This window comes from Panthera onca, chromosome C1 (assembly GCF_046562875.1).
Source record: "Panthera onca isolate mPanOnc1 chromosome C1, mPanOnc1 haplotype 2, whole genome shotgun sequence".
Taxonomy (NCBI): domain Eukaryota; kingdom Metazoa; phylum Chordata; class Mammalia; order Carnivora; family Felidae; genus Panthera; species Panthera onca.
Genome location: NC_138346.1, coordinates 207599679 through 207622428, shown reverse-complemented (window position 1 = coordinate 207622428; position 22750 = coordinate 207599679). Strand labels below are relative to the sequence as shown.

Genomic DNA, 22750 nt, shown 5'->3' with positions numbered 1-22750 from the left:
GGACAAGAGTTTCCGCTATTGGGGAAAAGGAGGCAAGAGGGAAAAGAACAACAGAGAAGCTGCTAGGCTAGCTAGATCTGGAAGAGGAGAGAGCAACATCCGCCCGAACCTTCAGGTCCTCATGGTTGATTTCCAGCACGTTGGTGACGTAGAAGGGGCCCTGCTGCGCACTACTGGCCTCTTCCATGAGCTGGGTATAGATGTAACCAGCTGAAGACATTATAACAATGATGTTCTTTCCCTCCTCATTGAAGAGGAAGGTAACATCTCTTATCTTGGAGCTCGGTAGGAGAAAGTAGAAGGTGGGGCTCAAGGCATCGACAGACAGGTCGTAAATCTGCAGGACAGAAAGAAGGAAGATCAAATAAGGGAGGTCTATTTCAGCCCACCCCCAAATTATCCTGGAGAATCCAAAGACCTGCCGTTGGCAAGTAATGAGCATTCATTCTCCATCCCACAAGCATCTGTGTCAGGCACAGAACACACAAAGACAAACATCTTTCTACTCTCCCTCAGGGAATGACCAGGGAGAGACACATATCTACAAATTTTGTGATAAATACAGTAATAGTCACGCACTTGGTATAGGAGAAGAACCAGAATCGGTATCATAAAGCCTACAGATGGAAAGCTCTAGCTCAGCATCATAACAAAAGGCAACACAATGTTAGGGTCGCTCACCTTTAATTTCTGGGAGAAGCTAGCACATAATGGAGATCAGACATTCTGGATTTAAAAACCAAACCATTCTAGGACCACATCATCAACGAGCACTAACTATACCTTGACAAAGTCCGCAGTGACGATAGCTAACTCTGTCTGTGAACCAGGTAACCACACAGCTTTAATGATGAAGTTGCCCGTTGCCAACTGGGGGTGTAGCACCAAGTGGTCCGAAACAGAGCCTGAGCTACTGAATGTCAGCACATGGCAGTCCTAGAGAGGGTTTAGGGAACAGACTGGTTAGAAGATGGTGGGAAGTAGGCTAACTCAAGTCTTCCCTAACGTTCCCTGTCTTCAGGTAGGGATATATTCAGGTTTTGAAATGCACAAAAATCATTTCCGATACAAGAGAAATCTGAAAGATATTCAGGAAAAGAGTTCTTCTACATTTGAAAGGCTTTTAAGTGTTAACCTTTTTTTTTTTTTTTTTTTAAAGGGCTCTCCCGCGCCAAACAGGAGAGTTCTTTTTAGTTTTATTTACTTGGTGAGCAAGCGTGCACGCCGGAGGGGCAGAGAGAAAGGAAGAAAGAGAGAGAATCCCAAATAGGCTCCACATCATCAGCACAGAGCCCGACGTGGGGTTCAGTCCCACAAACTGTGAGATCATGACCTGAGCCTAGATCAAGAGCTAAACGCTCAATTGACCAAGCCACGCGGGTAACCCTAGGTTTTAATCTTGACAGTGAGTATGAGAAAGCGGTACTGACAACAGGGGAGAGAAGAGGAGTGGGATCAATAGCACGAAGTGGTCGAACCTGGACCCGATTCTTACCTTGAGCCCACAAACGGCAAGGTAGTCCTCCTTACAGGGATTGCCAGTGAGGCTCAGCACAGTAAAGGGGACAGGGGCGGAAGCCAGGCGGGTCAGAGTCAACTTCCTTTTGCTGGAATCTGCTTGCTTCAGGAGTGCAGAGAGCTGCAGAACGGTGATCTGCAAGGGAACAATCGCCAATGTATTCTTACCCCTGTCCTCTTAGAGGACGGAGAGCCCGATAAAAGCTCCTTCGATGGGTACCGGTCCGCAGTTGAGTGTCTCAGGAGAAGCCTACACCAGTATCAGCTTCTCTTTCTCTGGGATGATATGGGATGCCCTTCCTTGCCTCCTTCCAGTGATAACAGAAGAGAAGAGCAAAGAAACCAACTCCTCTTCGTATATTCGGGTCATGAAAAGAATTAACCACTTCCTACATACTAGCATCCTTTCTAGTTTTCTAAACAAGTTTGGGGTGTGTTTTTTTTTTTTTTTTTTAAGTATTTTAGAGGGAACTTACAGACTATTCGGATTTCCAGTTTTTCACTTAAGTTAAAACAACTTTTCTGGTGATGAAGAAACCAGAATACCAAAAAAAAAAAAAAAAAAACAAAAAACGCTGAGTTTGAGTTAAGATACCTACTACCCTTCCAACTTCTAACTTGTTCTATAAAACGACATAAACTTCCCTGTGTCGTCAGTGGGCCAGGAGGGCAGGCAAGAACTAAATAAAGAACACTGACTCTCTTCCCCTGAAGACCTTTATCTCTTGGTTTGTGCCCTCCCTCCAGCAGGACCATACCAAGCCAAGAACAGGAGCCACGCTGGCCTAGGTAACAGCTAGTCATTACCTTTCTCTGAGAACTTGAAGGGTAGGTTTTGACAGGGAAACTACTCATCAGAAACAGCATCTCTGTTCTAGTCGTACTGCTTCTAAGTCTGATCAACGAACTCAGGGTTCGTGCTGATTGAGCTCTGTCCCCTAAAACACTACCGGACCCCAAAAGACTTTTTCCCAGATTGCCAATCGGAACATTTCCCAGAGGGCCAATTGGAGCAATCTGTTTTGCTTAAGCACTTAAGACAAACATGACCTAAAATGAGCGGGAAGGAACAGGAAACTCACCTTGCCTTTCTCATGGCTGACAGCCAAATGCTGGCGGCGCCCATGTGGGGAGGAGAGCACGCACATAGCCACCCGCCGGAGCACGTGGGCACTGATGAGCTGTCGAATAGTCTGGCCCTGGTCTCCACTGTAATTCATCCGAACGTTCTCAAAGGCGCCTTCCTGGGAGCCTAAGGTGGGAACCTGGCAGAAAAGGAAGCAGTAGTAAGGCAAAGAGATCAAATGGATTCACCCGCTATTCACGTGACCGAGTAACTGCACAATGCAGTCACTCAAAACTAGCGGGTTCCAGGCTCTAAGCTATGGACAAAATTATTGCCAATCCAGTAAGAACAAGACACTGAATGTTTCATAAGGCTAAATTTAATTAATACAAAATACTGCCTTCCAAAAATGTTAAAATGCCCCCCCCCCTTTTTTTTTTAAGTCAAAGGGTGGTGATAACGGATGAAATGTTTTTCATTGCTCTAACCTGGGAAAACTGGGTCAGCAACTTTATAGATCACCAACACAAACCCAATACTTTTTAACTTCACCTTTATTAGCTGAAAGTCTAAAAACCACTAGTGTAAAACTGACTCATTTTTAATAAGATACCAGAATATATGTGTATATATACCTGTGTGTATTTCCAAATGACTTGCGAGATCTATTCCTAGACCTCATTCATTTGTACGTTTCCCTTTCGAAAGCACACTTTACGCCGTTTTCATTACGTTATGCTGCTACTAAAGAGAACACGCAGAACACGCCAGAAATCCTAGACTCAGTGCTGAGCAGGTTTTAAAGTGGATAATAACTTACAACTTATAAGCCATTTCATATAAAGAAATAGAATTGCCTAAAGGGCTAGAAGCAGAAGATGACAAACACTATTTATGCAAGCCAGCAGAACCTTAGGGGAGAAAAGGTTTTCTACTTTGTTATACGGAAGAAACTTCTAACTACTATAATTGCCCCCAAATGTTATTCCTCATATCTTGGAGTTGATACATTTTTTTTTTAATTTTGTTTTTAATCTTTATTTATTTTTGAGAAAGAGAGAGAAAGCAAGGGAGCAACAGAGAGAGAAGGAGACACAGGATCCAAAGGAGGCTCCAGGCTCTGAGCTGTCAGCACAGAGCCCGACGAGGGGCTCGAACTCACGGACCATGAGACCATGACCTGAGCCGAAGTCGGACGGTCAACCGACTGAGCCACCGAGGCACTCCCAATTTTTTTTTTTTTTTTTTTTTTTTTTAAAAAGACACACTTCACACGTCGATCTCCACACTGGATGGCTGGGAACTGACTGTCCTAAGGGCACTTCTGAGAGTCCCCGGCATACCATGGCACGTCTGTAAATGTGCTGCTCTGGACACACTCACCATCAGCTGGTCTGTCATCTCAACCACCTTGTCCACTGTATGCAGCTCCCGGAGGGCTTGCTGAGCCCGGCTGCTGCTCCCCACCGCTGAAGCCTGCTGAAAGTTGGTCTGAATGGCATCCATGAGGAAACTGAGCATGTCTAACACGAGAGGAGCGAAGGAGAAATTGGCCTGAGAAAAATCCAAATACACAAGTGAAAAAAAAAAAAACAAAAAAAACACACACAGAAAAATAATGGGTCATACTCATCATAATAATCTTGCCAGTAACTACCTCCAGAATCTAGAATCCAATTTCCTCACTTCCGATTCCATCTTCCAGCCATCTCTATCTCTCTCTCTCTCTCTCTCTCTCTCTCTCTCTCTGATACTGGATTTGTGCTACAAACTCTAGAGCCATCTTTCTAAACCAGGAGTCCCGTGTATACACCCTAATGCTAGAATGCATTCATCACCTATGATATCTTCTCTCTGGTACGTCTAGAATCGTTCTAGTTACATGCCATCCCTGAGAAAACTAAGAAAATAATCACTTAAATCACTTTCTGTATGCTCTGCTTCGGATGAGGAACCCTGGCCAAGAAAAGTGCTCTAGAGTATTACCCAACTAAAATTCACCCTCCCCCACACCCCCACGGTACCCCTCAGTCCTTAAATCCCTCCCTGTGAGGCAGGGGCTGACGACACGTCCTACTCACGCCTGTCCTGTGAAAATGAGTAAACTCAGAGAAAGGAGAAAGCAATTGTCGGCCCCACCAGGGAGCTGCCCGGCTTGCTCACGAACCCACCTGCCAGGCTCCGCACTCCGCCCACCGCACCGGGCACCACCAGATCCCCACCTGGTTCTGCAGCTCCTCCCGGCAGCCCTCCACCGTGCGGCACAGGCTACTCTTCTTGGGCTTGTCTTCGTCAGCAACCTTTCCGTCGCTGATGGTGACTTTGGCCTTGTCGGCTGGGGAGGTGCTGGTGTGGCGCACCAGACTCTCTGAAACCCTGGGCTCACTCTGAAATGCTGACTCCTTCATGGTGGAGCTCATGCCACTGCTGGGAGTCCGCTTCACCAGCGCCTGGGGACAGAAAACGTCAGAGGTTCTGAGCTCTACCCACAGAGCCGAAACACTGCTAAAGACCTTGGAGGAAAATCTGGACCCGGGGGAGAAATCGGCTAACCATTTAAATGATAACCAGATGCCTGAATTCTCATCTTCACCTAATATCTAACATCCAGCTGACAGGTATCCACCTAACTGGGTCCCTAACCCACTCACAGCAACAGGTCTCGGTTACAACTTCTGAAACTGTGGCAGGTCTTTGGGAAAAACCGCAAGCTGTTTAAGGACACTGCAAGGTCTAACGTTCTGAGAGAAGTGCTTAGGCCATGATCAGTGACAGAAGCAGAACATACTCCTAGACCTGGGCCACCGTGAAGGTGACATGGGAATTACCCAGTCTGGCGTCAGCATTCCCGTGTCACTAACACGTCACCCTTTGTAGCCCAGCGAATGTTCCAAACTCTCACCAAACAGCTGCCATCTTCCTTGGCTCCACAGTCACAGAAGAAGGACCCATACTTGGCATAGGAAATCTCATGATCCTTGTGGCACACCTTGGCACACACCGTGCACACACCCACCCCGTCAACCATTTTGCAGGTGTGACAGTGGTACCTGCAAAGAACAAGAACCGGCAAATGAGCCCAGCAGTCCCAAGGCCAAGGCCCCGCAAATCCTCACCTTCTGAAAAAAAGAACCACTCTTACCAATGCTGGTTCATGAATTCTTTCTGAGTGATCGTGAAAGTGCAGAGTTTATTGCAAAGAGAATCTTCATCCTTCAAAGATAATAAATCTTTTTAATCAGAAATATACTCTTCCACACAGGCCCCCACAGAAATACATCCTATGGAGAATAAATGGTCCATTCAGAAATGACCAGTAAAATCTACCCCTGGAAATAATCTACAGCCTATAAATGTGCTACAATTCTGGGTGAGAGCTTATAGTTTTGTGGTTAGAAAAAAAATAAATAAATCTTATGTTTTCTGTCCAAGTGAGCTCACACCATCCCCATGAGGAATTCGTCTCTAAGACTGCAGTTAGGATACAAAAATTGAACGACTACAGGATAAGTGACTCTGGATGGAAGAAGCCATGTGCTTGTTAAATAGTCTTTTCCCCAAGAGATTAGATGCCTGCAGCCTGCTCTGCAGACTAGAAAATCAGTCTGGCGTTAGTCATGTAAACTGGGAGAAAGCAGGCAGGAGCAGGAGAGTTTTGAAGCTCACAGGGGCCAGAAAAGAAGGCCAAAAGCTTATTTAGCATGAGCTTTGTCAGTGCCCGTCACTGTTGTTAACCTTGCAGGGTGACCTGGATGGTTACGTGGTACTTACTGAATCCTCAGCCTGAGAGTCCTCCTCTTCCACGGCCAACTCCTCCACCCAGTCTGAATCCACCTCAATGGCTCGCTCCTCCCCATCCACCGAGAGGTGACTTGGGCCTTGACCATTACTCTGGCTCAGGGCATTGGTGACATCAGCCAAGTAAGACATAATGTGGCATGTGCACTCCAGGACTATCACATGCTAGAAGAGAAGACAACTACCCCGTCACAGAAACTTCAGTTCTCCGTACCCGATTCTCAGACTTCTCCCAATAAAGCCCGCAATCAGAGAAATGGTATAAAAGCAGACAAGAAAATCCACATGCTTTAATTATCTACTTCCTCACCTCTGAGCACTATGGCCACGTGTAGCCAGTCAATACACTGTACTGAATTAACGGGATTCACTCATCCTTAAGCACAAAGACAACCCTTTACAAATTATGAAATGAAGTAAAACTGTCATCAGGAAAATAGAAAAAGAGAAGAAAATGATACAGAGAAGAGACTGGTGGTTGCCAGAGTCAGGGGAGCGGTGGGTGGAGAATGGATGAATGAGGTTCAAAAGACACAAACTTCCGGTTATAAAATAAGTAAGTCACAGGGATGTAAATAAAGCACAGCACGGCGACTACAACTAACAATGTATGATGTGTTGACAGGTGCTCAGTGAGCAGATCTCTAAACTCCTTACGAGGAAAACACGTTTCAGAACTACATATGGAGACAGACAGCAACCAGCCTTATTGTGGGGATCACTCCACAACACGCCCAAACAGTGAATCCCCGTGCTGTGCACCTGAAACGGATACGGTGTTACCTGTCAAGAATACCTCAATTTAAATGAAGAAAGGAAAAACAGACTAGATTCAAAGTACGAATAGGCTCTCGCTGGCTTTCTCCCTACCACTAGCAATTTTTTCTAACCATTAGCGAAAGACTTTTAAGTGAAAGCAGTAAGAGAGGAACAGCTTCGGAAATGAAGCCACAAGTTTTCCAGCAAACAGCTGCCAGCAGCTCGTGCTTGCCTGAGGACCCAGCAGCCTGGCATCAAGGCCTCAGACTTCTGAGCTCTTCACTCTGCAGCGACGGTTCAGACTCAGAGGAGAAAGACGAGCAAGAAAGGCTGAAATTACTGAAATTTAAATCGTCTCATTACCGAGAAGTAAACAGCGCTATGCCGCTGGGTCTCAGAGGCCGGTTACCCGCTCTCGGTGACCTACGGCAGGTCCGTGGTGGGGCGGGCGAACAACTGAACGTGGACTTCGGTCAGTTCCAAACCCTTCTCAGAGATGCCCTGAACCTTCGGGTAAATTAAACTATTCTAGCAACTGGACTAGAGCTGAGAAGGCAGCGTGTAACCGCACAGAACACCCACTCAGAGCACACAGCTCCAGTTCCACAGCACACCAATAGCTAAAAATAGCAAGAATCCACCAGGTTTTATGAAGGATTCAGTTGGATACTGTTTCCCAGATTAGTTCCCTCCTATCATTCCTCGTCACTCAGCAAAGGCCCAAGGGCACACAGTTCGGAATTACACATTCCCAGGGCTTTGAAATTGTAGGCAGGCTGGCCAGGGACACAAGCCAGTAAGAAGCAGAGCCTTCTATGTGACCACAAAGGTAAGGATCATCACTCGCCGACTGCTGTCTCTCTGCATTTTGCTTACCTTTCCGTGCATTACATTGGCATTCAGTTTTTCGACCACATTCTTCTGTGACAGGTATTTCTTGCTGTCCCAAAGGGGAAAAAAAAGGGGATGGGGGGGGGGGGGAGACACAAAATCATCTAAGGAACCAAAGAAAAGGAAGTAGCTTCATGAATCCTGTGTCAGTTTGTAGACACTGGGAAGCCAAGGCATTCTCAGAAAAACGCTGAGGTCTGGGGTGCTCCAGTCTTCTCACTGACACTTATCGCTTTCCCTAAGACTTCCCCCAGGGGTAACGAACAGGAAACCCTACCAGGGATATGACAAAGATCCAGTCTAAAGTGAACAGCTGCAGTCGGTTGAGCGTCCGACTTCGGCTCAGGTCATGATCTCATAGCTCCTAAGTTCAAGCCCCACGTCGGGCTCTGTGCTGACAGCTCAGAGCTTGAAGTCTGCTTCAGATTCTGTGTCTCCCTTTCTCTCTGCCCCTCCCCCGTCACGCTTGGTCTCTCTCTCTCTCTCTCTCTCCCCCCCCCTCTTTCTCAAAAATAAACATTAAAAAACAAAAAAAGCTTAGGAGCTGATGGATTTAAAAAAAAAAGTGAACAGTTACAGGCTACTCCCTCGATCCCCAATAAAAATGTAGACTCAAGTTTCTTTTTATACTCACTGCAAGCTACAAAGAAAATACCTTGCAATTAATGATCTATTCCCCCTTTTCTCTAAGAGTGATGGGCTCCTCCAAATTCATCATCTTACCATCTACTCAGCCAGTCCACAGCAGCATTGTGAAGCTGAAGATGGCCAGCACCTTGACCTGCACTGGCCAGGGTGGCCATCACAACCATGAGTTCAGGGAAACCAGTCCCATCACCGTTGGCCAACATCTCTGTCGCCATGGGGATCAGGGTGCCCAGAAGCACAGCACACACACCTTCCCCAACTTGGCTGGTAGAAAAGAAAAAGCAAATTAGTTAAATAAAACAACAGGAGTCTGACTGTACTTCTCAATTTGTAAGAGTCGTTAAGAGACGTTGCAAATTAAACATTAAATACGTGACTCTCTCCCCCTTGCCATATACATGCACCCAGTTTCGGACTTTGGCTAGTAGAGCACAAAACATTCGCCTATGCGATAACTGACAGGCCAAGTCACTGCAAAAGTTTTTCCACGGGAAAAACCAAGGAGTTCTACTAGATTCCTTAAGTCTAGTGAGGGGAGCTGTGGAATCGTTCAAAACGTTAAGGACCAATGCCTGAAGGAAAGAAAGTAACAAATACTCTCAGCGTTCATCTGAGGCTCTTCGCGACACCTGACCTAAATGCACGTGTTCTACCTGTTTTCCCGAACAATGTAAGTAGTCAGTAACTGCAAGAGCTGCCGGTTCTCCTGAATCACATCCAGCTGATCGGAATCTTTGGGGGGTGACGCAGTCATGCGCGTGAGCCAGGCCTGGAGACGCACAGGTTCCACACACGCCAGCTGCGCCAGAGAGCCACAGAGGTGCAGAAGGCTCGGGTTAGGGTTCTTCTCAGCTAGGGACAGACCGAGAGACTCCGGTCAGTGAAGGAAGGCGGGGGAAAGGGGGAGAAGCGCAGACTGTGAGCCAGGAAAGAGGGAAGGAAAGGCTTCGAGCAAGTTTTCAACTTCCTTCCACACTTTCTCAGAGGGATTCTCTGCACTTGTTATGCGGTGCTTACACTCAGGCAGAAGATAGGCACAGTATTAGCCGGACATCAAAGTTCCCATAAGAAGATTACCAAAAGCTGTCACTCACTCAGCTGGAAGAGTTTGGTGAAGAATCTCAGAACCCGGTTGCAGAATTTAGCAGACAGGTTCTCATTGGCTGTTGCCATCATGATCTGCACCAGTTCCCCACTGGGAGGCAGAAGGGGGGAAAAATGGAAGAATCACATTAAGCCTCACATAAAAGGCATCCGCTTCTATGTCTTCACGATGTCATCTCTCCCAGGGGAACTGGCCACTTGCCAATGAACCACACTAGGTGTTCATGAAGTCAACCCCCTCATCAATAACCTGAAGGAGTCAGCAATGAATCTAAGTCCTCCCCACAGTACAGACACTGAAGCAGGCCTTGGGTGCTCCCTGAGAAGAAATACCTACTACTTTCAGAAGGCATTCAAAAACTGTTCACTGAGGAAAACAAAATACAGCTCACCTGTCAGAGAAAAATTCCTCCATGGCTTTACGAGCCTGGCTGCTTTCCAGCTGCTTTTCCAAATACTGGAGACATTCCTCCAAGATGGATTCATCCAGTCCACTGAGAAGCACAAAGAAAAGTCAACTACCAGAAATAAAATCTGTGTCAATGCCTTCCTAATATTAATTTTTAAAAACCCAAAGTTTATCACTAAACCTTAAGGGCAATATTCTGGGTTTTTTTTCCCCAAAACTTATTAGCATAAAGCCTGGCTGTGCAGTAGGAACTCGGTGCATGTTTAACAAGTTGAATTATAATAAAACTAAAAAGTTAATAAAACCTGAGATAACAGATGTACTCAATCTCTAAGAGTCCAAAGAAATCATTGCTGCTGTTTTAAATTATAAGGAAGAAAGGAAAGGAGAAGAGGGAAAAAGGGAGGGGAGGGAAAAAGGGAGGGGAGGGAAAAAGGGAGGGGAGGGAAAAAGGGAGGAGAGGGAAGAAGGCAGGAGAGGGAGGAAGGGAGGAAAGGGAAGAAGGGAGGGAAAAGAAAAAAAAAAAAAAAAAAGGAGCCCTTGATGAAACCATGGATTCATCAACAACAAAAAAACCAGAAACCCCAGTACTGGACCCTTTATCTGTCCGCTTCGCAGTGGGACAAAACTGCAGCTTACTTTGCTGTTCCTCATGACTCATCTACATCACTAAGACCTAAACTACCAAAGTCAGACAATGGTGACAGACCACCTAATTCCACACCACCCATTTCCGAAAGAAGCAGGGTTACAAAAATATTAGAAATTTTATGAAGGTCCTTTGTACGGTTCATTGTATCTAATACAGTGCTTGATAAGCATCCATTCAATGACTTAAAGTTTCCAAATATGAACCATTTAAGCCTTCCATCTACTCAATGCTGATTCTTAAGAATTCATCATTAAGAGAAGACACATAAGCACAGAACTTTCGATTAAAAAGTACGAGTCATGAGTTAATGACATAAAGAAGCCAGTACATTTCACTGAAAACAGCAGGAGATCACAGGAACCTGATGTCTGCTCAGATCAGGCTCACCTATTGGGATCTGCATGGTTGGCCAGAATGTTGTAACAACCAGTGATCAGTTTCTCATATACTCGAGCCAAGAACTCATCAGACTCCGCAGGGCCCAGGATGCGCTCCAAAGAGTTGCTACTGATCTCGGCGACGCTCTCAGTGCTCGACTCCAAAAGAAGGGGAAGCAGGGTCCGAATTACCTGTGGCGGGTTCATCTCATCGGACCAACTTCAAAGAAAATGGAACCATGTCAATGGATATACTCCCCCAAAATTAGCTGCAAAGGCAAGGACCGGGCAATTCAATCACTTATTGAGGGGTGAGAGCTTTTACCCCAGGCTTTTTTTCCCTTGGCAGTTATTTTTTTACATAGATGTAATCATACAACTTCAAAATTTTCTTTTTCGTTATTCTATCAAAAACAAAAATCATTTCCATGTAAAAAGCCCATTTATTAAAATGTTAAATAACGTAAGGTGTATTTTATAGAGTATTCAGGAAAGAAAATGAACTGAAACCTAAACTAGAAACCCAGACAACTCTTCTAGAACTACCAGGAATCCGGACCACGCTTAAGGCAATATGATACGGGACTTCACCTGTGACCTATGTACTGGAAGACAGAGCATGCCTCCACTGGCCTGTCCCAGCCCCACAATAGCAGAGTCTAACTCCCGTGATGATTCTGGAGACACGTGATTTGAAATACACCACTGCCACCTTCAAATTCCGACCCGAAGCACCCCAAAATTACAATATGATTTGAAGCCTGCATGGCCTCTTCTGCAGGAGGGGAGGAGGTATCCTGCTGCCTTTCACATGGCATTCTAGATGAATGTTCACACTCTATTCACTCTGAAACAATACTCTCTGCTATCGAAGCATGCAGGAAAAGCGTCATTATACAGCCCTACATCCCGTCTTCCTTTAGCTACGACAGGACGCAGGCACAGCGAGCACCGAGGGCTGGGCAGTAGGTACTCACACAATAAGATCTCCAGTCAGCCTGACCAGCGAGAGAAGGGTGTGCTTCAGGGAAGCAGCCAGGGGCAGGCTTTGGCCACAAAGTGTCCCCAAGTGAGCAGCCTGCACAGCACTGATGTAACTCTCCGAAGGGATGGTGTCATTAGCAAAGGCATTGCGCTGGAAGGGAACAAAACAGACAAGAACAGAAAAAGCGTCTACCTATCTGGGATAAACTCTCGTGTGGGGGAAAAAAACCAACTGACATAAACTAAGACCTCCACCGAGGTTTCTAGACAACGGCTCTACTCAGTATATACTATCATTCATCCTGGAAAGCAACGTGGGGTGGAGCACTGAAAGCAGTTAACAAATTGTAGTGAGTACAGAGTTAACTTAAAATTTCAAAAGCTAAGTTAAAATGTTAGTACAAAGTTAAGATACCCAATACCAGGTTTCAAATCATTAGAATACATTATACTTCACATTAAGACTACTGTCTCTCATAATTAAGAAGGATCTGTATTTTGCAAAGCCCCAGAGCCTCCATTAAAATATCTTCACGATCCTTCTGCTATAGCTCCGGGTGATGTAAACAGGGGTCACGATTACAAAGCAGGACAACAAGATTATAATATTTGGCTTTTCCAAAGAACTGTGACAATGGAATTATCTGTTAATAGAGGTAATTTGATTAGAGCATCCACAAAGGTCAAGTAAATGGACAGGAGATTCTACAGTCTTCTAAGAGCCTAGAGAACCTAAAAGCTACTATATAAAATCATTACAAAAGGAGTAGGCGCCTAACATTTCTCCTAAAAAGAAAATGAAACAGTTTATATCTTCTGAGAATTCAGATGCTAGATCTTGTCAGCACTTTACACTTAATACGATTCATCTTCACATCCCAGTCTTAAGCAGACGAAAAAACACACTCATAGTAATAAGGTGGTCATCCACTTAACAGGGTAACCCAGACTTCCTAACAAAACGACCACCTGGGTACCGCTTGGGTAATTCAAGGCTTTGATTATCGATTCAAACATCGATGATCATTAGCAAATATACTGCTGCATACCAAGACCTCGTGGCAGCTAGTTTCAGCCTAAGGAACAAGAACAGAACACAGAATAGCCGGTGCTCCACATTTCTATTCCCGAACAGACACTCACCCAGGAGCCAATGTTGGGAAACTCGTTGGTGTTGATGTTATTCCAGGATTCACACACAGCCTGCACCCAGGATGGTAAATTCTGAACCAGTGTGGGACCTGGAGGCGACAGGAAGGATGAGAACTCATCACCAGAGGGAAAGAATGACACATAGTATTTTAAAGCCAAGCCCAAATGCAGAAAGAAACACCATTGCCCAAGCTGTCAAAATAATTACGAAGATCGCTTAGATGGGTGTTTCAATAGCAGTACTATGTCCAAGAGCTAACTAACTGCTTAATAGCGAACAATGTCGATTATAAGGTTTTCACTTCCCATCACATTCACTTTCTAATCTTGCAAATAAAGACGACAACTGAAAACAAGATGCGAAGTGGGGGCATGTCGCTACAAGTCAGGCTAAGACCGCTCTTCAGCCTCTGCTACACCCTCTGTGGACGGGCAGCACTCTGACCTCTTTTCTCCTTAAGACAAATCTGAGGACAGGGATTCTTAATCCACATCAAGAACAGTGTTTGATGAAGTAGGAGAATTTTATTTCTTCAAGTGAGACAGACTACCTGAACACTGAAAGGGCATTTAAAGCTTGCAGTTCAGGAAAATACAAACGGCTATAAATTTAAAGGGTAACTACCACCCTTCACTCCAGTCCTGCTCTAGTCCTTTTGCTTCCCCATCCTACATTTCTACCAGATCATTCCTAAAAAAGGGAAGAGGTTTGCCCAGCACAAAGGGACAGCTTGCTAATCTTCCTGATCTCTATAAATGAAAATAGAACAGGGGCGCCTGGGTGGCTCAGTCCATTAAGTGTCTGATTCTTGGTTTCAGCTCAGATCATGATCTCATGGTCGTGAGTTTGAGCCCCACATTGGGCTCTGCGCCAACAGTGTGGAGCCTGCTTGGGATTCATTCTCTCTCTCTCTCTCTCTGCCTCTCCCTGCTCATGCTGTCTCTCAAAATAAATAAATAAACTAAAAAAAAAAAGAAAAAAGAAAACAAGAACAAAGATCTGTGCTAACAGCAACAGTTTAATGCTGTTGGTTTAATGATGTTGGTTTGGATCCCAGCCTCCACATATTGCAAGATGCAGGATTTCGGGCAAGTTAACTTCGAGGACTTAGTTTCCTAATGAGTAAAAGGGGACGGTAACACTTCACAGGGCTCCTGAGAGGACACACACACACACACACACACACACACACACACCTGTGTCTGACACACAAAGGCCCCAGTGAGTGGTAAATGTCAGCAGGCAGGCAGATAAATGGTAGTACTCATTCTCAATGGTATTAATAGCATTATACTATTACTCAATGGTAGTAATAGCATTTTCAAATTCACTTACCCAGAGTGTTGGCCTTGCACCTACTAGAGCCAATAGCCAAAACAGCAGCAAAGCCATGCAATTTCTCCTGGGATGGTTTTTCAGTGGATCCTTCTTCATTAAAGTTCTGTAGCAAATAGGCTCTGAAGAAAAAACAGGGGGCTACATGAAAACTGAAGCAATCTACTCCCATCATAGGAGAAACTACCCTAGACAAATTGAAATACCTGTTATCTCAGTTTCCTAATCTATTAAATATAGTTGAGAGTACCTACCCATTTCTAATCTCCTACAAATTCCAATGGGCAACTGTTTCCAAAGAATATCCCATCCTCTGAAATGTTCCCAAAACATAATTCCAGGACAGATGAGCTTGGTGAACATTGAACACTATCCACCCACCTCTCCCCGGCCTTGGAAGTTTGGCAATGTATATACTGAAGGCTCTGAGAAGTACGGTTGACCTTTGAACGACATTAAGTGTTAACTGCACAGGTACACTCACACGTGGATCTTTGTCGGTAAATACCGTACAGTACTGTAAACATATTCTGTCTTCCTTGTGGTTTTCGTATGATGTTATCTTTTTATGTTTTACAAATAGCTTACTTAATTGTAAGAATACAGGATATGATACCTTTGTATACAAGATACGCGCTAATCGATCGTTTTGATGTTACCAGTAAGGCCTCCGATCAACAGCAGGCTATTAGTAGTTATGTTTTGGGGAGTCAAAAGTTCTCTGCGGATTTCTAACTGCACAGGGGGATTGGTGCCCCTAACCCATGCTGTTCAAGGATCAACTATACTATACTTTCTCGAAAGCTGTTCAATTATATTTACTCAGCACTTCCCAAACTTACTTGCCAGGAACATTTATTAACAGTATACAAACTGTTGGCATTAATTAATGGGTCAGATTAGAGCCCACAAGCTCTCAGAGGGAAGTGACTTGGTCACCTTTGACCCTGCGATATCCCTGGTACCTAGATCAGTACTTGGCACAAGCAAGCACTCACATTTCCTACTCACGCTTATGGCTCATATATTGTCAAAAATTGTGCCTCTAGCAATAGTCTCTGCTCTACTTACTCCAAGACACTCACACCCAGACATTAGTTAAACTTTATAACAATCCGAGTCCCTTTCAGCACACAAGTTCCAAAGAACAGGAGCTGAACAGTGAAATCCTACGGGCACCAGATAAAGTAAATGAGCATAAAGGGGCCCGGTGGGCAGAGCTACAAGGGGCAGCCACTCCTCAACTCCAGTGTGTTAATGTCACATGGGATGTCAAGCCCAGTTTTGCCAGCTCTTCCAATGTAAGAAAAGCCTGAAATCTTGTTTTGTGAACAAATTCCTAATTTTTATACACTGAAAACAAATTCCACAATATTTAAACATCCCACAGAACAAGTCTACAGGGCATGCAAATTGCAGTGTTTATTACTTAAGAAAGGACTGGATTTCAAAATACTCTCTAACTCATTAGGAAATTTTTTTCTCTAACTACCTACCATGAAATTCAAAAACATTTAAAGCTTTATCTTAGTGAGTAACAGAAATGACATGTCTGGAGAAATTGTGTTACCTTTCCTTATATCCTACAAGGTAAATGATACAAAATATTTAAAGATTTATAGAAATCAAACTTCTCGACTCTTCCTGAACTATTTGAAAATTCCCTCATCAGGCAGTCTACAAAGAGAGGGGGAAAAAAGAAAAAACCTAAGCTGACAAAAATAAAAATAAAAAATGTGTACAATTCTGAGTCCTTTGGGATCTGCACAGTGAACAGTACCTAGAACCACAAAGTCTAGGGGCACCTAAGTGGCTCAGTTGGTTAAGTGTCAGACTCTTACTAATTTCGGCTCAGGTCACGATCTCATGGTTCTTGGGTTCAAGCCCCGCACTGGGCTCTACACTGACAGTGCAGAGCCTGCCTGGGATTCTCTCTCCCCTCCCTCTGCCCCTACAGCACTTGATCTCTCTCTCAAAATAAATAAATAAACTTAAAAAAAAAAAAACAAAAAACACCACTAAGTCCAATGTGAAGAATTTTCAGGCCTCTAAGGAAAGCAAACCACCGAAGGATCTAAATTCCCCATCTTGACATCCGTGGGCAGGCAGCCTGTCACACCTAATGAACGATGCATAGGTGTCGATGAGTTGTAGGGTGGCTGGAAGCAGGTTCTTGGTGACCTCAGATGACTTATGAGGATCAGTCTCAGCGGCCATCTTAGAAAAATGCTCATCCAGAGAGACCTGGACCTTCGAGATGGCAGCATCGAGGGTGTAGATGGACTGCAGGCTTGGAATTTCATGAAGTTGCAAGATGGTGGTACAGTCAATGCTACAGAATGATGAGATCTTTAAAGATACCCAAGATACTAATTAGTTGTGGGGAAAGACTGCAGCAGAAGCTAAATCCTGTCATTATGAACCCAAAACTAACGTACCTGTCGAGCAAAGTATTCCTCTACAATTTCAACGTCATACTTCACTGAGCTGCACTTGGTGGATGCCAGTTCTAAGAGAGAACTGGCATGTTCAGCCTTCATGCCCTGTTTGATAAGGTGATCCTATTTGGACAGCCAAGAAAACGTGTTCAGAAGGTTGACACAAACAGAATCTAAAGCTTTCATTACTCTTAAATTAACAAGTTCCCACAAGTACAGAGCACGGTGACTTTGGACAACCCTTTGGCAGCAAGGCCTGTGTCACACTGTGGTACCTTTATCCAGTTGACGTAGGAGCTGATGCGGAGACGGGAAGACCACCTCAGGGTGTGTAAGATGTCACATTCACTCATCTCAGGGGAATTCATGGCCAGCTGGTTCATGTAAGTCTTCGATGGTGGCAAAATCCCTAGGATCCTCCACAGTATCAAGAAGTAATACTGAAGGGCACAGGCCTCCTGGAAAAAGCAAAGAGCAATCACAGCAATAGCACTTGCTATCGCGTCATGAGCTCCCTGACAGTGAGAACTGTTCCAAATACAGCATTTTTTTTTTAATATTTATTTTTGAAAGCAGACCGAGACAGAGCTCAAGTTGGGGGGGGGGGGGGGTGGTGGGGAGGCAGAGAGAGAGGGAGATCCAGAATCCCAAGCAGGCTCCAGGCTCCAGCTCCGAACTGTTAGCACAAAGCCTGATGCAGGGCTCAAACTCACAAATGGTGAGACCATGACAGAGCCGAAGCCGGATGCTCAACCCACTAAGCTACCCAGGCGCCCCCTGAATACATTTAGAGCAGACTGTGTAGAGTCCTGATTTTCAACTGAGATTTGGCTCTCAAGTCTGCTCCCCACATCTTTATAGAGAATACATCCAATAATAAAGCAGAACATGTTAGAACCCACATATAAATAATGTGCTCCACACTTGCACATCTCACAAGCCAAAATCACAGTTCTAAGACAACTTCGGCTCCCCAAGAATTTACCAAGTAACCAAAAGAGAGCAGGACATTCTGCCTCGCAGGCCCACAATCAGGTGGCCCTTTCTGTGGCTCTAATTGTTGTCATAACTTCTAGAGGTACAGAGACACATTCACGGGACCACAGGAAAAGCTCCAGTGGGAGACTTTCAATGTGACCTATCAACCACCATTCACTGAAGGTAAGAAACAGATAATTCAATAACTGATTAGACCCCAGAAAGAAATTTCTGGTAGAACAGCTACCAAATCATCAAACACAGCCCAAACTCTTCATCATCAGCCTGGGCTTCGGTGGTCTTACCAGGGCCGTTACGTTCTTATTTTCCTTCCTCCGGACTGTGTCAAGCTGGGATCCAGCAGCAAGCAGTGATGTCAGTGCCGTATAAAGCTCATCATATTTGACAAGCTTGGAGAAAAGAACATCGCACGCCTAATATCGAGAGAAAGAAAATCATTCTGTCCCATTTTTTGAAATATTTTTCCTCCAACCCATACACTACCATTTAACCTCAGAACTGACAAAACAGCTCATTCAAATTATAGTTATGAATTTCTCACTGCAGCAAGATTCCCACTCAGGGACCTCTCCCAGCTGATGGGTTATGGTGCGCACACAAGTGCAGGCTATAGAACGAGGCAACTATTTTTGTCCGTTAAAATATCGGCATGTGAACACGCCAACAAAGACAGGAAGAAGGGTCCCCTACAGCAAAAGTGGAGCCCAGCGAATAAATCTCAAAACAATATTTTCCTTCTAGAATAACCTCAAATCCTAATACAGGCCAAATTCCCTCATTACAAAAAGCAAGTGACTCCCTTTTCCCCTGCCAGGCTGATTTTGGTGGAAACCATCTGACCCACATGTAAAATGGGGTTTTAAAATTCCTGGTACCACAGAATCAAGTCGGTTCAAATCATCCTCTGAGGCTTCTGGGGACAGGACACAGTAGAATCTGGGTTGTGGGACAGCATCTGAAAAACAATAAGCTCGTTAGAAGAATGGTTTCATTCTCGATTCTGCTTAGTAAGTATAAAATGTAAAAATTAAGAAAACCCTTTGGACACTTGAAAACACAAACAACCTTGGCACTACGGACTTTTGGACCAGATAATTCCTTGCTGAGGGAGGGCTATCCTGTGCACGACAGGATGTTTAGCACCCTTCCAGTTTTGACAACCAAATAGGTCTCCAGACATTGCCAACTGTCCCTTCTGGGCATGGGGCCCAAGCATCCCTAGTTAAGAACCACTGCTCTAGGAGGTAACAGAGGTGCTCTGCAAACACCAAGTTAATCATCAAAATTGGACCCACAGACTAACTGCATTAAACTTAAATGGCTGTCTCCCCAATATCAACAGGACTAACTACTAGGAGATCCCAATGACAGGATCTAAGGTTTGAGGAGTTTCCACAAACTCCACTCAACAGCTTACACTCCTCAGGAAGTGTGCAAACACAAACTAAAGATAAACACAAGAGGCACTTCATCAAAAGAAGGGACGGACACCTGCTCTATGAGAAACACTGCAGAGAATGTCATGGCTCCCATTGTTTTCTGAATAGACCCCACCATGACCCAAAAGGAAATTTAGCCTGTGGGTCAGAACCACATTCCTCTGAAAAATTAAATGTAATCACTCCAAGTGGCAAAAATCCAAATACTGTACTCTATGAGCATACACAAGAATTCCTAATTCTTATGTATCAATGGTTTTTTGCTTTTTGTTTTTAAATCAATGTGGGATATGCAACGGTCTATTTCTGAAAATGTTTTGAATCCACTGGTATCTGCCACCTATAAGGAATAGACTAAACCTTGAGGAGTCTCCAAATACCAAATTTAATCCCCCCAACGAGAGCCAATGAGTCAGCTTCTTACTGACCGTCTTTTTTCTGACCTGATGAAAAATGCTTAGACCAGTTTTCTTCTACTTCTTTGAACCCATGATAGAGAGGGGAAGTCGCCCGGCGGCTGCTGCTGTCCTGGGATCCACTTGCCCACCCAAAAGGAGGACTCAGCAAGTTATGCTGTACCTTTTAAAACACAAATACTCAAATTAAGAAAGATACACAGCCACATTCAGCATCTCACTGCAGGCATCACAACTGACCAACATATCAAAGACTGGGAAACTCACAAGCCAAAACAAAAGTTTTAGATTTTTCCGTGACTTTTTTGGGGAACAATCTTTTTTGCTGAAGTTTAATAGGAATAGCACTCAAGCAAACATTTTAGGAAATGCTGAATAATCCTTACCTGGACCTCCCATCCTCGTGTTGGATCCTTACAACAAAAGAATTTACTAATCCATAAAACCTACTGCTCAACCATCATTCCTCCACTAACAAATATTCACGGTGGGGAGTGGCGGGTTGGGGGTGAACCGATGCTCGGGGCACAGAGCTAGACACAGGTATAAAGTGGGGTGATTCAAAGGATATCTGTGAACAGAGCCTATAATCCAATTTTCACAAATGCATCAAATCAAATAATCTACACTTACTGCTCCTGGCTAGGTACAAAGCGTGAGTGCACATCCAGAAGTCCAGTGGTATTCCCAAGGTTAATCATAAACCTACCACAACAAACACCTGAAACCTCAAGTAAGCAGGTCATTTTGCTTTGGATCACCACAACTCAAGAAGAGTGACACTCTCAATCACAGCCAGTAGAGCGAAAACAATGCGTTCATCTGTACCTGCTCGAACAGATACACAGGGGCTTTGGAGTACTGATGAAGCAGATAATCGAAGATCAAAAGGAGGCGAGCCAGGATGAGGGGCACGGAGCGCGCCTGGGCCTCCACGCTGGCACTCAATTCCTGGATGATCTGCACGAACAGGGTCAGTATGGCCCGCCGGCCTTTCTCGGTGAAGTTGTGGAAAATGAGGAGGAGCAGCTGCAGATGCTCAACGTTCAAATCTTCCGTCTCACTGGGCACCACCCCCTGCAGGGCGCTCTGCTTCATGGTCGACAAGAACCTACCGCGGAGAAAAGGAGAACGTGTCTGGTGGACAAAGTCAGAACACGTCCCCCACGAGTCACGGTGTCACGTGCTGGAAGAGTTAAGCTTTCTAAACCCAGGCATCAAGACAACAAATCAAGGAAGACAAGAATCTACGTGGAAAGAGAAGATTTAAGAACTCAATCCTGGCTACAAAAAAGCAAGACTCGACCACAAAACATTCCCTGTCGACTGTGGTGATAGTGTTAACACGCACTCCGCCATTTCTGACCATGAAAAGAACCGGAAGCCCCCAAAACGGTGGCTCCTTTTTTTTTTTTTTTTTTTAAATTAATAAACCTGGACAGGTAGAGATAGTTCAATTACTTTCCCCTATCGTTTTTGGCTCTATAGCTTATCTTGAGAGCTTAGCCCTACAGGTTAAATTCACTACATGGTAACAGTCCAAAATGAGTCGGTGCGGTAAAAAGCAATAAAAAGAAATTACACTATTCGGAGAACTTGTCAGAAGAGATTTTATGCAAAAAAGGAATGAATGTAGCCAACTATTTCCACTGCCTCTGGCTATTAGGAAAGAGATTTGTGTTTTAATAAAGGTTTCCCTCATCCTCGTCTCTTCCCCCGACAACCCCCCTCCCCATTTTTTTTTTTTTTTTTTTTTTTGCAAGATTCCACCAGGAAAAAACACAGTGGGTCTTTGGCACTCAAGGAGGTTTAGGATTTCTCAAATCCAGCATTACAGCTATTTGATCACAGAATGAGGAAGAGAAAAGCAAAGCCTTTTAGGAAAACAAACTGCTTTGAAGGCTCCTAACCATGTAAACAAAAATGGCAAATATAGGTCCATCTAAAGAGGATTTCGATGATTAATCTGAGCTTCCCCCAAGTGAAGAAATTCTTTAAAAGTTGTCCAAAAAAAGACTGCAAGTCACTTGGAGTGGTTTCACTTTGAAAACAGAACAGCCAAAGACAGAGCTGGCTTTCCTGTTCCCCACCTTTCAATAAATCAGGACAGGACTCTTGAATCGGTTACATTCAGGAGTCAGGTTATGTCTCAAAACTGCAACCAAACCCCCCCAGGTGCCAACGGATGACTTTGTTCCCAGACCATAGTTTATGTACTTCTGTTTTTTATATTACTTATTTAATTAATTAAATAACTAATTTGGTGCTCCTGTTTTTTAAACAGCACCTCTTCCCCCAAGGCCACCGGAAACACACACTCGTCCGCCCTCACCAGTTTGTGCCATCAGCAGATACCACCTCAGAGCCACCGACTAACTACAAAGAAGTCAAACAAATCAAAAAAGTCCATAACCTTCTCTGCAGGGCTTCACCTGGAGTTCTCTTACCTGTCCCAAACTTTAAGGCATTCAGGGACATCTGGATCACCTTGAGCAGCGGCTTTATGTTGCCAGATGAGCAAAAGGCGTGAAAGCACAGAGAGGCTTTGAGGGTGAATGTACAAGGGCCAGGGGCCCTCAGAGAAAGGCGCTACTCCCAGCTGCTGCAACAGCGTGTTCTGCCAGGAAAAGACACACAGGAAACCATTAGGAAAAAGACAGGGAATGAGGCCAAAGGTTACCAATGAGCCCTAAATGTTACCCTTTATGCTGGAGGAGTATTTTTTTTTTCTCTTCAAAAGTCACTTTTAATAAAAGAAACGACA

At 44.5% G+C, this 22750-nt stretch overlaps 1 protein-coding gene across 5 annotated transcripts in view; it reads right to left on the bottom strand.

The window, feature by feature from the left end:
* The window catches only part of UBR4 (ubiquitin protein ligase E3 component n-recognin 4), a 132376-nt gene that overhangs the window by 77173 nt on the left and 32453 nt on the right, over positions 1-22750 (bottom strand). For all 5 annotated transcript variants that reach the window (XM_078452300.2, XM_060626242.3, XM_060626241.3 and 2 more), the window contains exons 18-43: positions 22434-22603; positions 20815-21097; positions 20014-20149; positions 19007-19086; positions 18416-18544; positions 17408-17590; positions 17133-17255; positions 16814-17043; positions 14695-14816; positions 13350-13447; positions 12200-12357; positions 11233-11442; positions 10177-10278; positions 9775-9875; positions 9334-9532; positions 8756-8944; positions 8018-8081; positions 6356-6547; positions 5727-5797; positions 5487-5634; positions 4807-5034; positions 3968-4138; positions 2601-2783; positions 1496-1654; positions 784-936; positions 110-337 (exon numbers count right to left, since the gene is read on the bottom strand). In XM_078452300.2, the coding sequence (XP_078308426.2) occupies positions 110-337; positions 784-936; positions 1496-1654; positions 2601-2783; positions 3968-4138; positions 4807-5034; positions 5487-5634; positions 5727-5797; positions 6356-6547; positions 8018-8081; positions 8756-8944; positions 9334-9532; positions 9775-9875; positions 10177-10278; positions 11233-11442; positions 12200-12357; positions 13350-13447; positions 14695-14816; positions 16814-17043; positions 17133-17255; positions 17408-17590; positions 18416-18544; positions 19007-19086; positions 20014-20149; positions 20815-21097; positions 22434-22603 (4110 nt within the window). The remainder of the gene's footprint in view (positions 1-109; positions 338-783; positions 937-1495; positions 1655-2600; positions 2784-3967; positions 4139-4806; positions 5035-5486; positions 5635-5726; positions 5798-6355; positions 6548-8017; positions 8082-8755; positions 8945-9333; positions 9533-9774; positions 9876-10176; positions 10279-11232; positions 11443-12199; positions 12358-13349; positions 13448-14694; positions 14817-16813; positions 17044-17132; positions 17256-17407; positions 17591-18415; positions 18545-19006; positions 19087-20013; positions 20150-20814; positions 21098-22433; positions 22604-22750) is intronic.